General features: G+C 41.7%; 1 protein-coding gene across 2 annotated transcripts in view; it reads left to right on the top strand.

Annotated features, from left to right (window-relative positions):
- Positions 1-15,364, top strand: part of kremen1 (kringle containing transmembrane protein 1) — a 66,707-nt gene that overhangs the window by 18,595 nt on the left and 32,748 nt on the right. For both annotated transcript variants that reach the window (XM_034091601.2, XM_034091602.2), the window contains exon 2: positions 1,107-1,269. In XM_034091601.2, the coding sequence (XP_033947492.1) occupies positions 1,107-1,269 (163 nt within the window). The remainder of the gene's footprint in view (positions 1-1,106; positions 1,270-15,364) is intronic.

Here is a 15,364-nt window from a genome sequence, read left to right on the forward strand (position 1 = left end):
TAACAGAAGAAAGCAAAAGCTGCAGAGGAGAAAAGAGTTGTGAATGCTGAGAGGGAAGAACAGAGGATAAGATACGAGAAAGAGAAAGGAAGTTAGGAAACCTAGGACTGGAAGACAATGAGAAAGAGCCTTGGAGCACGGCTGACTCACTATGGGATGTAATGACTGTCATATTGCGAAGCATGAGCTCATACTCAGCCCAGACAGCTCCACTTGATGAAAGGGGCCGGTCACTGGCTAACTGCATACATAGCAACAAGACCCCATGGAAACGAGCCACACAAACAACTATTGTTCTGTTTCTTGAGTTTGATTGACAGGCATGAGTTGAAATAATTGTATTATGTATTACACTTCATAAGTCAACACTCACAAGTGTCAAAGCACACACTGGAAAAGAACACTTCAAAGTGATGCTGGTGGCCATTGTCAGTATTTACTCTATGCAACATAATGTCATACATACAGTCTGTGTGTATCCCCTGCTGTTTACACTGAAGGAGAATCCTGCTCTGTCTATGTTTGAGTAATCATAACATAATAAATTAATATTTTCCATCGTAATGCAATCACAGAGGAATTCAGCTGTAGCAGTTCAAACTCTCTTGACGGGAGCCCCCCCCCACCCCTCCTCAAGGCTGAGAGCGATGCACAGTAATGGCTGATCACGCTCCCATCATCAGCCAATGTTTATTTGAATTCCCAATTTCAGGGAAGAAAAGCTCTCCCCAGCCATTGTTTTGCTTTGAAACCAGCTCTCGCTTTTCTCACTCTTTCTGGCTTGGCCATATGGTAGTCATACATTTCCTAGAAATCCAAGCCATGTTTGCTTTACTTGTATATCTGTGGGCCATTTTTTCTCCTGCGGTGACATTAATTTGGCAAGAGACTGGGCAAAAATTACAATTATTCCAAAGTTGCCGTCTAAACAAATGTTCCTAGCTTGAGAGTATTTCACTGATTCCACATTCTCATATTTGTGGCTGACTTTCTGTGTTCAAACGATCTTGCTAAGCTTTTGATTTGCAACTTAAAAGATGTCTAAGCCCTTATTGCAGACACAAGTGATTCCTCTCAATTCCTCCATCTCGTTCCTCTTTTTCCAGAGTGTTACACTGCCAACGGAGAGGACTACAGGGGCTTCCAGAATCAGACCAGCCTGCATGGTGGTAAACCCTGCCTCTTCTGGAATGAGACTTTCCAGCACCCTTACAACACTCTCAAATACCCCAATGGAGAGGGGGGTCTGGGCAGCCACAACTTCTGCAGGTGAGTCCCTCATATTGTGCTGACCTACGGGTAAATAAGTTCAAATAGTATGGGCTCAGAACAGTCTCATAATACACACATGCACACAGCAGGATTCAAACTTGTATTTCCGGATCCATACTTGTGTTTTTCAATACACACACAAATGTATTCCGTTTCATATACATGTAAATAAAATCCAAATACAGAAAAAAGTTTTACATATGTATTTTTGATCCTCACTTATTTGTTTTCCGTTTAAATCCCCTGAACCTGCAAACACAACCCGCTCTCTGTGCACGGATCGCTTTGCATTCGTGTGTGGGTTTTTTGAGACTCCCCTGACGGTCAGCCGATTCGTACTTGTAATTTTTTCTATCTATAGCCAATCAGATGTCTCCTTCATTCTAAACCAATCACACGAGCGCGCCCCCACGAGGGTAAGATTACTTCATATACGCATTTTGCGCAGTCCGGTCAGCTCGCTAAACAGAGGGCGGAGCATCAGGGGATCATGCAGAGCAGCGTGTCTCCATCAGACTCAGCAGCTGATCTGATCTCTCTCTCGCGTCCGGTTACACTTCACTCGCGTGTATGTCCATATCGATCAGATCCAGCTCTCCTGATCGGCCTTTATAGAGAGCACCGATCAAACTATTAAGAGTGAATATCGGCCGATAATGACCGGCGGGGCTCCCCCCCCGTTAACAGGTCACTGTCTAGCACTGGCTTCGTAGTGCACTGATCGATTAGGCTAAGCTAACCTGTAGCTGCTCCCTCCACACTCACAACAACTTCATACAGACATAAATAAAGCAGCTGTATTCGCCATACAGGAAACACACATTTAAAACGGTTTTGCCTGCCGTTTTTGTGTAACAAGCATTCATCAATGGTTTGGAAAGTGGCGCTGTACTGAGAGTGGAGGTGTCCTGAGATTAGCGCCTGCAGGCTCCATGGATCTGTCAGCTCCGGACTGCGCAAAATGCGTACATGAAGCGCTACGTCATGAACGCAAGAAATCTACCCTCGTGGGGGCGCACTCATGTGATTGGCTTAGAATTGAGGAGACATCTGATTGGCTATAGATAGAAATAATTACAAGTACGAATCGGCTGACCGTCAGGAGAGTCTCAAAAAACCCACACACGAATGCACAGCGATCCGTGCACAGAAAGCGGTTTGTGTTTGCAGGTTCAGAGGATTTAAACGGAAAACAAATATGTGAGGATCAAAAATACATATGTAAGACTTTTTTCTGTATTTGGATTTTATTTACATGCATATGAAACGGAATACATGTGTGTGTGCATTGAAAAACACAAGTGTGGATCCGGAAATACAAGTGTGGATCCTTTTGCGGATCATGAAATAAAAGTGTGAATCCTTCTGTGTGCATGTGTGTATTATGAGACTGTTCTGAGCAACGGTTTTAAACTTTTTTGTGGATTTTGATCCTTTAATGCAGGGATGTCAAACTCAATTTCATCGCGGGCCACATTCGCATAAAGGTTGCACTCAAAGGGCCGGTTGTAACTATATAAATATATAATATATATATAAAATAATGTATTATATTACATTATTGCCTCTGAATTGGATTATTATCGGATAGGATAATAACTTAGTAATTAACTACGTCTGAATGCAGAAGTCCAGGGCAAATAATTGCAAGTCTCTTCAGTGCGCATGTCACAAAACGAGATGCATTGTGGGACATGTAGTTTATGGGCAACCTGCTTATGGCATGTAACCGTATAATAAACGTATTATATTCTTTGCAAGTTCTTGCGGGGCCATATAAAATGAAGTCGCGGGCCAGACTTGGACCCCGGGCCTTGAGTTTGAGACCCCTGCTTTAATGCTAAGTGGGACCAACGTTTAGAGGCTTCTAGACATATGTTCACCCAGGACATAGATTATAGAACTGAAAATGATGAAAAATTAAATTTTCACTTAAATCACAACATCTTAACTTTACCTCAGAGTTACATAAAACCTTCTTAAACACATTGTGTATATAATCATTAAAATATACTTTGTTGGTATGAGTCCTGTGAGCAAATGAGACCCCCCCCCACTAGTGGTGCCTCCCAAAATATTGTAGATTCTGAAATAACGGCCAAACCTACGTCACTCCACTCTATTTGTTTTACAAAGGCTACAGATGAAGATTATTAAGACTAAGATTAAGATTAGTCCCAAAGCAGCTCCCCTTTTTTATGTTGTTAAGCAACCTTCCTTTGTCCTGGAAATCTATCAGTTTTACCGCAAAATCCTAAACAGTGACTTTCAATGTAAGACTAACAATCTTTTAAGCAGTTATGACAAGTGATTGATGTTATTGATGTCAAAATGCTTTGAGTAGCACCGTCCAAACTCAGATGGACACTGAGCTTTGACAGAGCTTTGAACTTCTTGGACAAAGCGTTTGACTGTATGAATAATTTAGAAACAGATTGTGTCCTTTTTGCGAAGGTTCTGAGCGCAGGGGAGCTGCTCAGACATCTGCCCCTGAATATTTTATTGGTAGTCCCCGAACAGAACGTTTAGCCCCGGTCTTCACAAGGACACAAACACGGCTGAAAAGTTTGTCGAAGCAACTCTCCATCCATCATCCCAGGAATGTGAAGGGACACGGTGGCTTTTGGTGTCTAGGAAATCCGTCTGTCACAGTCCAAGTACGACTGTCGGCATTGTATGCACCAATGTTAAAGTCGTGTATTTGCCGGGAGCCACACTGTTCCGTGAGTCGGTTCAAATTCGCCGAGACGACAAGAACAGTGGCTTGGCTAAGATCGCCAAGCTGTAGGAAACAGAACCACCCCCCCCTCCCTGGCCCAAAGCCCCTGAAACATTTCTCTAAGTCACGGTTGTAAATGCATAATGCCGAAATGCTTTGAAGGAGCACAGAACAGATTCGTTTTTAACTTGAACTGGATGGGAATTTGGGAGATTTATGAGTGGGATACATGGAGAGGATCCAGGAAGGCTTTCCCTGCACATTAGGAGTGTATTATTTCAGAAGAACAGCGGTCAAAAATGGACACCTCCACTGTTTGGATGTGCCTGTTTTCTTGGCCCCTGGTGGAGGAAGCAGCTTTTCCAACTTACTAACAGCTCATAGCTTTGTTTCTTCCTGACAGAGGGATTTCTGTCACTTAGGGCTCCAGCTACAACTACTCCCAGTCTCTCTCAGACATAAAGAGTCACCCATCAGTGGGGCTATGGGGACCAAAGTGGCCACTTCATTATGAAAAGATGAGGGATGGCATGTATGGCATGTCTGCACAGGGTCAAGTATTTGTGCATGTGTCCTCCCACAAGTATGTCTCTGCAGAGGAGAGGGTAATCCCGCTGTAATCAGAATCAGAATACCTTTAGTCCCACAGAGGGGAAATGTACATTTGTTACAGCAGAAAAGAGACAAAGACAGCTTAATGTTAACTAAGAAGCATACATAAAACACATATTAAAGATTAAAAAGAAAATACAAAAATGTTTGACAATTTACAAAATACACATCCTGTAACAGTTCTGAATATATAGCATACAGGTATATATTGCACAGTTATTACGGCATATATATTGCTCATATTGCACATATTGCATATTGCACATAGTTGGTATATAAAGCATGATGTCTAATGTTAGTTTTATTGCAGAAAGTGAGATGTCTTAGACGTTGTTAATAAATGTAGATCGCAAATAACCTTATTTACATTTTTACTGTACGAGTACTAGGTAAAAGAATGGTCTTTCATATGAGGCTTATATTTCTCTGGACGTTTCTGACTAGAACACAATAGGTGGTAATACTTAAACAAAGGGTGGGGTTCAAAGAAGAAAGAAGCAGAGCCAGGGAAGTTTTGGCATGTCTGACCCTGAGGCCAATTGGGGTTTTATGAGCCTGATCTGACGCCAATTGGCACAGGTGTATAATGGGAAGCTGCACGTATTTGCCTTAACACACGGCTCCACGCACATACAAGGTGTTGAGAAGCACGGAAGTAGAGTATCACACACTAACTTCTGGTCCCATCACTGCCCGTTGGTGATTTAGTCGAGAAGGCACTTCAGCAGTGCTGGAGAAAGACCCCTAACAGACCCTAATTTCGCTTTTATAGCCTGCTGTAAAAGAACGGGGAGAAGCTGGGCAGAGGGGAAATGTCACATTGTTCGCCTGCAAAAAGAAAAGCAGCACAAAGCCTCAGGAAAGCACAACAGCTCGTGTGTCTTAGCTGAGACTTAGCGAGGCTCATTCCAACAGTGCATATCACAGTACTCATCATCAGTGTGTGGCAATTCACAGAATTCATTTCATATCATCAAGTGGAAGTAAATGATCAACTCTTATGTCTGGTATTGAGTTGAATATTGGTCATTCTGCAGCTTAACACTTTATAAGGGCTAACCCTAACCCTAACCCTAGTTTTTTTCACCTTTTAAGTATTTTTTTTTACCTTTTCTGATACTTCACGACATTCAAAAGTCATTTATATTTCCTTTATTGTTCCTTTCAATCTACTATTCACAGACTGATTTTTAGATTTTCGCCCAGGTGCATTAGTACGAGGGTGTGAAGTGCCTGACGCTTCAGTGGGTGGTTGAATAGCTTTGCCAGCCATTTCCTGGCTATTTATGTGCAGGTGTGTGTGTGTGTGTGTGTGTGTGTGTGTGTGTGTGTGTGTGTGTGTGTGTGTGTGTGTGTGTGTGTGTGTGTGTGTGTGCGCGTGTGTGTGTGTGTGTGTGCGTGCGTGCGTGCGTGCGTGCGTGCGTGTGTGTGTGTGTGTACTGTACAATTTACGAGTGTCCACTATGGCTTCTAATGCTTTTCCCTTACATAGATGAGATAATGGAAATGCCAGAGTGAATAGTGTTCTCCAAGTTGATTGTAATTGAATCTCTATGATGTCAGGTGCAAAGCTAAGGTCAAGCAAACTGCAGCCAAGTTATCCACAGTTTGTGAGACTGTATTAAGTTCCAGTCGGCTTTTGTAAATTATGAAACAAATTTCGAGGTTGTTTTTTAGCCATGCAGATAGTTTGGTTTTATTTGCGCAGGTATAGAGATTCAATTTTTTGACATTTCTGCATCCAACTAATAGGTTGTGATTTAGTGACTAAGTATAACTGAACATAGAATCAGAAACAGTTTTAGTAATTTCAATTTTGTTTCTGATAAATGATGTGTTGTTTGTCAGTTCGCTTTGCCAGAAGGCTTTAAATATTACAATACAAACGTGGATGCTGATGCTATGGAGGGGAAGCCATTCAAAGGTGTCAACCAGACGTTTTCAAATTCAAAACTAGTCAACAGTTCACCCACAATCTACTAGAAGATTGATTTGAATCTTCAAATTTATTTCTCAAAAAGAGACATTTTCAGCTCTTTCCCAGTTAGCATCTCAAATCAGCAAATGTTCATCCATCCATCCATCTTCTCCCGCTTATCCGTGGTCGGGTCGCGGGGGTAGCAGTTCCAGCAGAGAGCCCCACACTTTCCTTTCCCTGGCCACATCAACCAGCTCTGACTGGGGGATCCCAAGGCGCTCCCAGGCCAGCGAAGAGATATAATCCCTCCACCTGGTCCTAGGTCTACCCCTTGGTCTCTTCCCAGCTGGACGTGCCTGGAACATCTCCCTAGGGAGGCGCCCAGGTGGCATCCTTACTAGGTGCCCGAACCACCTCAACAGGCTCCTCTCGACGCGAAGGAGGAGCGGCTCAACTCCGAGTCCCTCCCTGATGACCGAACTTCTCACCTTATCCCTAAGGGAGACACCAGCCACCCTGCGGAGAAAACCCATCTCGGCCGCTTGTATCCGCAATCTCGTTCTTTCGGTCATGACCCATCCTTCATGACCATAGGTGAGGGTAGGAACGAAAATGATCAGCAAATGTTAAGCTTTCTAATTGGATTTTTTTTGCTGAATACAGCTTGGGAGTCAGGGTCAAATCTTCCTCTAACTAAGTTTGCATGTCATGTTATATTTATGTATGTATTATGTACCTGCGACTCTTTTCAAGAGAAGCCCGTATTCTCTGACACAGTTCTGTACTGGTGATTAGCTTCATGCCAATCCAAGCAAAGGGCTCCTGTGTGAGTCATTTTACATTAGTGTTTTTACTTAAGTGTAGTTAAATAGCTTCTCTCTTTGGTTGGTGGTAATAAGTCAATATCATCTTTTCTTCCCCTAATTCAGGGGTGTCAAACTCAAGGCCCGGGGGCCACATTCGGCCCGCGACTTCATTTTATGTGGCCCCACAAGAGCTTGCAAGGAATATAATATGTTTATTATACGGTTACATGCTACAGAAGCACGTTGCCCATAAACTACATGTCCCACAATGCATCTCAAATATGACTTTTTTCTCAGAATTTGCCTTTTTTTCTTCAAAATATGCATTTTTTCATAGAATTCCTTCTTCTCAGAATTTGATTTTTATTTCAAAATGTCACTACTATTTCTTTTTTCTCCAGAATTTAGCTTTTCTTTTTAAATCATTTTGGGACATACGCACTGAAAAGACTTGCAATTATTTGCCCTAGACTTCTGCTTTCAGACGTAGTTAATTATGAAGTTATTACCCTATCCGATGATAATCCAATGCAGAGGCAATGATGTAATATAATACATTATTTTATATATATGATATATTTATATATGTATTTTTATATAGTCTTAAAGTTACAACCGGCCCTTTGAGTGCAACCATAATGCTGATGTGGCCCGCGATGAAATTGAGTTTGACACCCCTGCCCTAATTTGTATCCTCAATGCTACTGCGGATAATCCTCAGGCTTCATTGTCAACAGTTTTCATTTGAAGAGAACTGTTGCCGGTGAGGTCCATAGATTATCCAAGGTAGGATCTCTTCCCAATGCTGTGAACAAGACATTCCATTTATCTCCATTGTAATGAGGTGAAGGGCAAAAACACATGTCCTGAATGAATGAACCCAAAATGATCTACATGGCTAGATTCCATTAAAGGAGGTAAGAACATGTTAATTGTGTAATTTATGCGTATGGATCCTTTGAAAACATTAGTGAAGAAGCATAGTGTTCACCAGCCACCCATGACACTGCGACATCACGACCTTGTGTCTAGCACTAGTGGACCGTGAGAGAACAACAGCAGACAGTGGACTTTACATATCAGCCCCGCAACCAACAAGCCCTCTTCTTCAATACATGCTTTCATGCAGCACAGCAGCAGGCAGCAGTTTGCATGCTAAATCATGTGAGTCAATCAGCTCCATCATGTTATTCCTAGCATTTGCACATATACGTTTCATCGAAATGATTTTAGGATTTTTTGTTTTATAGTGCCAGGCATTTTTAAAAGTGATCGTAAATATTCTGATTAAGGTACGTGTAAAATGGTTATTAAAGGAAATCTTTTGAACAGCAGCCAGCCGGTTAAGAACAGCTGTTTTCCTCTGTGTTCAGATGTCTTAGCCTTCAAAAGCAGGACCGTGGAGCCTGTGAGGCAAACGGCAATGTGGCTATAATTGGCTGCGTACCAAAGTGTGTGGCTCACTCGGAGCAAAATGAGTCAATCAGCTTAATTATGCCAATTAAGTGTCCAAACATCGTCTGTGATCCACCTCTGGGTATGAGAGTGTTTGAACAAGCTTTTCTATTTCGTAGCCAAGCAGGCCATCTCTGACGCAAATGGATGTGAATTCAACATCCCTAAAACTACATACACACAAACACATACACTGGTGAAACAAATACATTTCAGTGCATCTAGGGCTGCTCTTATCGGCACTGTGGCACCTCGGCTAATCTGACACTCTCTCCTTTCCACCCTCCCCGGCAAACACACACACACACACACACACACACACACACACACACACACACACACACACACACGCACGCACGCACGCACGCACACACACACACACACACACACACACACACACACACACACACACACCTCAGGGCAGGGTTAATTATGTTTCTCTGTCATGTGGGCTGGCCTGTTCACCTCATCCCTTTGGAAGATGTTCCCATGCTTCAGTGCAAAAGGTGTGTGTTCAGATCGGTTCAGATGTGTGTGAAAGAGAGGGGCGAAACACTTTGGGGACCAGTAGTTTGGGAGAAATCGCTTGGAGGGGCGCACAACGTCATTCACTGATCAAAGATACCCCTGGATCAGACATGGTGGTCTACTGAGGACTTTCTTTTGTCCACGCTGATGGCTGTAATTCATGTCTGCCTCCTTAGGGGGTGATTGAGAAAGCGCAGTAAATTACCTAAGTGGCTATAGCTGAGCTCTCGGGAGTCTTGTTTCAAACAGGGCTATTACACGTTGAAAGGCATGAAAAAGAGAAGGATATAGAGGAAGGCTATTTAATCCAATGTTTTGATGGTGGCACCCAGTTTTTGCTCTTTTTATTTCAGCTGTAGCCTTGGGATAAACAAACAGGTGTCTGCCTTCAAAACGGGTGAAGCAACAAACAGATCTGCACCCATGATAAGTTGTCGATATTTACTGGAAAACAAATATGGTTTCCTTTGAACATGGGACCATTTCAGGTTGAGGCCGTGAGTTCTGGGTTGTTATTGATGGCAGAATAAATAACATGTAAAAACGTGAAGTCTTTCTTCACACTTTCCCATCGACGACTGGCTGTAAGAAAAAGAAAGATAACACTTTCCCTGATAAGGAAAGTGAAAAGCTTTGAGGCACTTAACTTTGAGTTCAGCCGGAAAAAGTATTTACAGCGACATCTTTGTCAATACCTCATTCTGACTGAAAAGAGAGGAGGAAACTCTGGATAGTGTTTTTAATGGGAGAAGAAAAGAAATGGAAACGCCCTTCACAACTTTGTTCACAAAGGGCGAAAGGGGATATTGTAGCGCCCCAGGCTTTCTCAAGATGCTACAATGAGATCTGTAAAAAGAGAAGAGAAAAGGTTTCTGGCAGTTATTGTCAGGACCGGAAAAAAATATCGTCTTAGAGATCTTTTTTATTCGACAGGGTTTTATTTTACAATACCCTTATCCTAAAATAGAGCTCAAAACAACTGGAGATATGGAGCCTGCACAAAGCTTTTAGGCATTTCCATGCTTCAATCCCACTTCTCATTGCTTTTGTAAGTCAAACTGAAAAGCAAAAGCACCGAGGGGCATGTCAGCCTTCATATGATGGGTTAAAAGTTAAAATCCATTTTCCAGGTTTGTGTCTGGACAAGGAACAAAGGGCTTTCCCCCTGACCTCCAACCATCTCCACCCATCAAAGGCCCGTTGATCTGGGTCTTGACTGACACGCATGGTCAAGCCTGGAGAGCGTAGAGGAAGAGGCTAAACCAACGATGGGTGCTATTGGGGGGCGATTGACACAGCCACAATAATCTCCCTCTGAAACATTATTGAGCATTCAGCCCTCTGCAGAGCGGGTTCCAGTTGCTCTTTGTGAGGTTGTGGTTGGGCGCTCATATCCTTGCCCTCTTTATCTCTTTTGAATACTCACCACGACCTCAACACAACGCTGCGCATCAGTTTTTGTTAAACCCTTGTTCTGTGTCCTCTTGCTGTCATACTGTTATAAAACCGATTTTAGGAGTTGCTTTTCCTTTATATATTTCTTATTCTTATATAAAGTTGTATATAAAGTTGTTCACTTTTAAATCTATAAAGAGAGACTTGGCCTTTATAATGTGGAATTGAAAAACGCACGACAGTCTTTCTTCTCTGACATCATTACCAAAAACAAAAACAACGCACGTGCCTTATTTGCTACCGTCGACAGACTAACTAACCCCCCAGTGTCAGTAGCCTCTGAATTTCTATCCACCAGGGCGTGCAATGATTTTGCCTCCTTTTTCACTGACAAAATTCAGAAAATCAGACAAGCAGTCAGTGCCTCTGCATCAGGAACAGCAAATGTGTTATCTTTGTGTCCAACTAATATCAATTCAAACACCATGACACAATTCCATCAGATTAATGATAAAAACCTAGAGGACATTATACAACTTCTGAAGTCCTCCTCCTGCTGCCTTGATATTATTCCAACAGGATTTTTCAAAGATGTTTTGCCTTGCATGGCCTCAGATCTACTTCATATAGTAAACAAATCTCTTCACTCAGGTATTTTCCCACAGGCCCTGAAAACTGCAGTCATTAAACCGCTCTTAAAAAAGAATAATCTAGATGCTTCAGTAATGAACAATTACAGGCCCATATCAAACCTCCCATTTCTAGGTAAAATCATTGAAAAGGTTGTTTTTCAACAGTTGAGTAATTTCTTGCATTTAAATAACTGTTTTGATGTGTTCCAGTCAGGCTTTCGTCCAAACCACAGCACTGAGACTGCTCTTGTAAAGGTTTTTAATGACATCCACTTAAACACAGACAGTGGCAGAACTTCAGTGTTAGTATTATTAGATCTCAGTGCTGCGTTTGACACTGTTGACCACAACATATTACTAGACCGACTGGAAAACTGGGTGGGACTTTCGGAAACAGTTCTAAATTGGTTTGAATCCTACTTAAAGGACAGAAACAACTTTGTTTCTATAGGTACATACACATCTGAGTTGACAAATATGACATGTGGGGTACATCAAGGCTCAATCTTGGGGCCTCTTCTCTTTAACGTCTATATGCTACCACTGGCTCAGATAATGAAGAACAACAAAATAAGTTACCATAGCTATGCGGATGACACACAAATTTACATAACAATTTCACCAGGAGACTATGCTCCAATTCAAACACTGAGTAAGTGCATTGAACAAATCAATGACTGGATGTGTCAGAACTTTCTCCAATTAAACAAAGATAAAACTGAGGTAATGGTTTTTGGAGCCAAGGCAGAACGTATAAAAGTTAGCGCTGAGCTTCAGTCTGCAATGTTCAAAACAACAGATAAAGCCAGAAATCTAGGTGTAGTTATGGACTCTAGGGGTGTAACGGTATCCGTATTCGTCCCGTACCGTCACGGTTCGGACGTCACGGTTCGGCACATGCAGTCACACGGCGAATACGCCTTTTTTTTTACGAGTGGGAAAAAAGTCTGTCATTCAGGGCAGTATCCACTACACTATATATAATCCAGGGGGCGGTATTTCGCCTAAAAGCTGTTTGCCAGCCGCCCTTAAACAACAAATGAAGAACAAGAAGAAACAACAAAACGAACTAAATACAAGAAGAAGAAAAGTTAGTATGGCGATTTCAGATAACACACAGGAGCTAGAACCCACCTGCTTCTTTTAAATCAGCTGTGTGGGAACATTTCGGGTTCCCTGTGGACTACAATAACGATGAAGTGTGCGAGTGGTGGATCGGAAGAGGACAGTGTGTCGGCGTTGTTCTACAGCGGTGCGGTATGCTAATGGTAACACACGCCAAACATGCTAAATCATACCAGAAGGCATCACCCAGATTTGCCAATCACCGGAGCCCGGCAAAAGACAACAGCAGTTCAACAGCTGATCCCCGCTGTTTTTAAGAAGCTAATAGACATGAAAGCCGTGAGACCAAAATAAATAACGGAAGCTTTTGGCATAATGTTTTTCAACGACTTTGCGCTCTGGAAACACTTTCTTATTATTTATGATGTAATATTTGGTTGAGGTGATGTGCAACAACATTAACATTAACCTTTCTGTTGTTCGCTTGTTAGCAGACCCTTCACGCGATGGCAGAGCGAACAGGTACAGGCAGGGCCCATAATGATAGCCCTATAGTTTAAATCTACTACCCACACACGAACATATGGAAATGGGTTACTATTTAAAAAAATAAATGGATTTATAAATGTATTTAGGAACCTATCCATGTGATTTTTAGTTGGGGTCGACCTCAAATCCTCTAGGGGGTCCAGGGGCATGCCCCCCCGGTAAGATTTTATTTTTTATTTTGGAGTTAAATGCATCAATCTGGTGCATTTTGAGGGGAAAATAAAGAGACTAGATCTATGGAAACACCTATATTCAACAGAACTGTATACATTTCAATAATCATAAAATCATGGCCATAACCAATAACATACCTTTTCCAATATGAAAAAAACACTGAAACTTGTTTATTAATTTATTTTTGGTTCATTTATAGTTGTGAGTGTGTCTGTGCTCCTGAATCAGCCTCTCCTGTCTCCCTCCTCTCCCCCCTGCTCCTCTTTGAGGCAGCAGCAAAGACTAGTTTTCTCTCAACAAGTTTTAAAAGTGTATCTTACCTTTTTTCACCTAGTTAACTTTTTATTTATTTATTCATGCATATTTTACTAATCGCATTACATTTCATTTAGCTGACGCTTTTATCCAAAGCGACTTATAATGACAATTTTAGTGACAATCATGTGTTGCCTTACAGGTTGGGAACCACTGCATTAGACCAATCACTACCCTCTCAAATGGAAATATGTGTTTAAATAAATGGTGACCACACCGTTTGAGACCCACTGAGAACTTAGACTAAGTTAACTTTCTAAACACTCAGAGAGTCCTTTACCTCACCTGAGCTGAGGTTATCCCGAGCTTGAATGACACACAGAGACCAATCCAGGGCTTTGATTTATGATCTGTATGACAGTGGCAGGCCACATCATGTGGACAGCCAGTCCAACACATCCTCACTCCCAGGTCGGCCTATGTTGACGTTATGTCAAGTCCCCTGCCGGCAGGGGGGGGGCCTTAGAGTCCATTTTCAACGCAAGGGGGGGGGGCCTTAGCGTCCATTTTCAGCTTTCCGGGATGTCCATATGCTTCTATGGACGCTCATGGAAGCACGGCATTCGTTTGTGTCGCCTGCCCTTAAAGGCAATGAGAGCGTCCATTCTCATTGGATAACGGAGAATTGTACACCCGGAAGTAAGTATTCCCCTTACTGACGATTGATTTTACAGTGATATCTGCACTACTCATCGACTAAAAAACACCAGATTATCCTTGTTAATTACACAACATTGATTGGTTTAAATTGTGTGCAATGCTTTTGTATTTTTCCCCTTCGATTCGGAGAAACAAATATTTTTTCGGAGTAAAGGATGGCAGAAGACACTACACTACCCAGAATCCCCAGCTATCGTTTGGACTACACCATAAGCTCTGTTTGACGTCACGTGATCTTCAAATTTCTCCCTGTAGACAAAAAACATGGCCGAACTTCGTTTTATTGGAAAATGCCTATTTTAAAGTTAGTTTGGCCATTAAAATGTGTTATGATGTCATTTGATGCGAGAAATATGAGTTGTTATTTCAGATGATGTGTGCAGTGGATGTACATGATCTTTAGTTTGCTAGTTATTACGAAGATTACTTCAGGAAATTGCATCCAACGTTTTCATTGTTACCAAGGTGGTTGCTAGGGACGCTGCTATCGATGTTATTTCTGTTATGTTGTGTAACTGTTTAATGGTGTTATCTTTATTCCTACCCCCTTCCCCGTCAATGTATAGTGTTGGTCCACAGCGCAAACATATTAGTTTAACAAAATCCGCATCTAAAGATACGTTATTTTCCCCTGTGCAATTCCAGTCTCACATCTCAGAGCACATTGTCATTAACAAATACCGGAAACAGACCGAAAAAATAAAAAAATAATACCTTATTCCGAGTGTACTTGCTTTTCTCTTTGAAAGTCATCACATACCGGCATTGTAATACACGGTTCGGCTGCATTAAATATTACATATCTGCCGTAGTTCTGTATTTATAGAGCCCTGATGAGAAGACAAACATGAAGAACTGAAAACGTGACGTGGATCATAAATATATCAGCCATTAAACAACATCTTACATTTCTTTTCACACAATACGTCTCCTTGCAGTATCAACACTAATTCGGCTGACTTTTATATTTGATCCAATTGGTAGATAGGCTGTATTTACACCATAAAGGTGCACAGCTGATATAAAGGGACACCTAGTGGTTAAAGCATGTTATTGAATTTCATTATTTTTATTATTAGATATTAATAGGATCCTTATAAAGTATATTCATACTCGTTATTCTCTACTAATAGTTCATTAAAGACTGTATATAATGACTATTTTGCACATCCCGTTCAAGATTTCAAGATTTTCTAAGGTTTATTGACATATCATATAGGCCTACACAACTATGGTGTAGTTCTGCACTGAATGAAAAACTTGG

This window comes from Pseudochaenichthys georgianus, chromosome 9, assembly GCF_902827115.2.
Source record: "Pseudochaenichthys georgianus chromosome 9, fPseGeo1.2, whole genome shotgun sequence".
Taxonomy (NCBI): Eukaryota; Metazoa; Chordata; class Actinopteri; order Perciformes; family Channichthyidae; genus Pseudochaenichthys; species Pseudochaenichthys georgianus.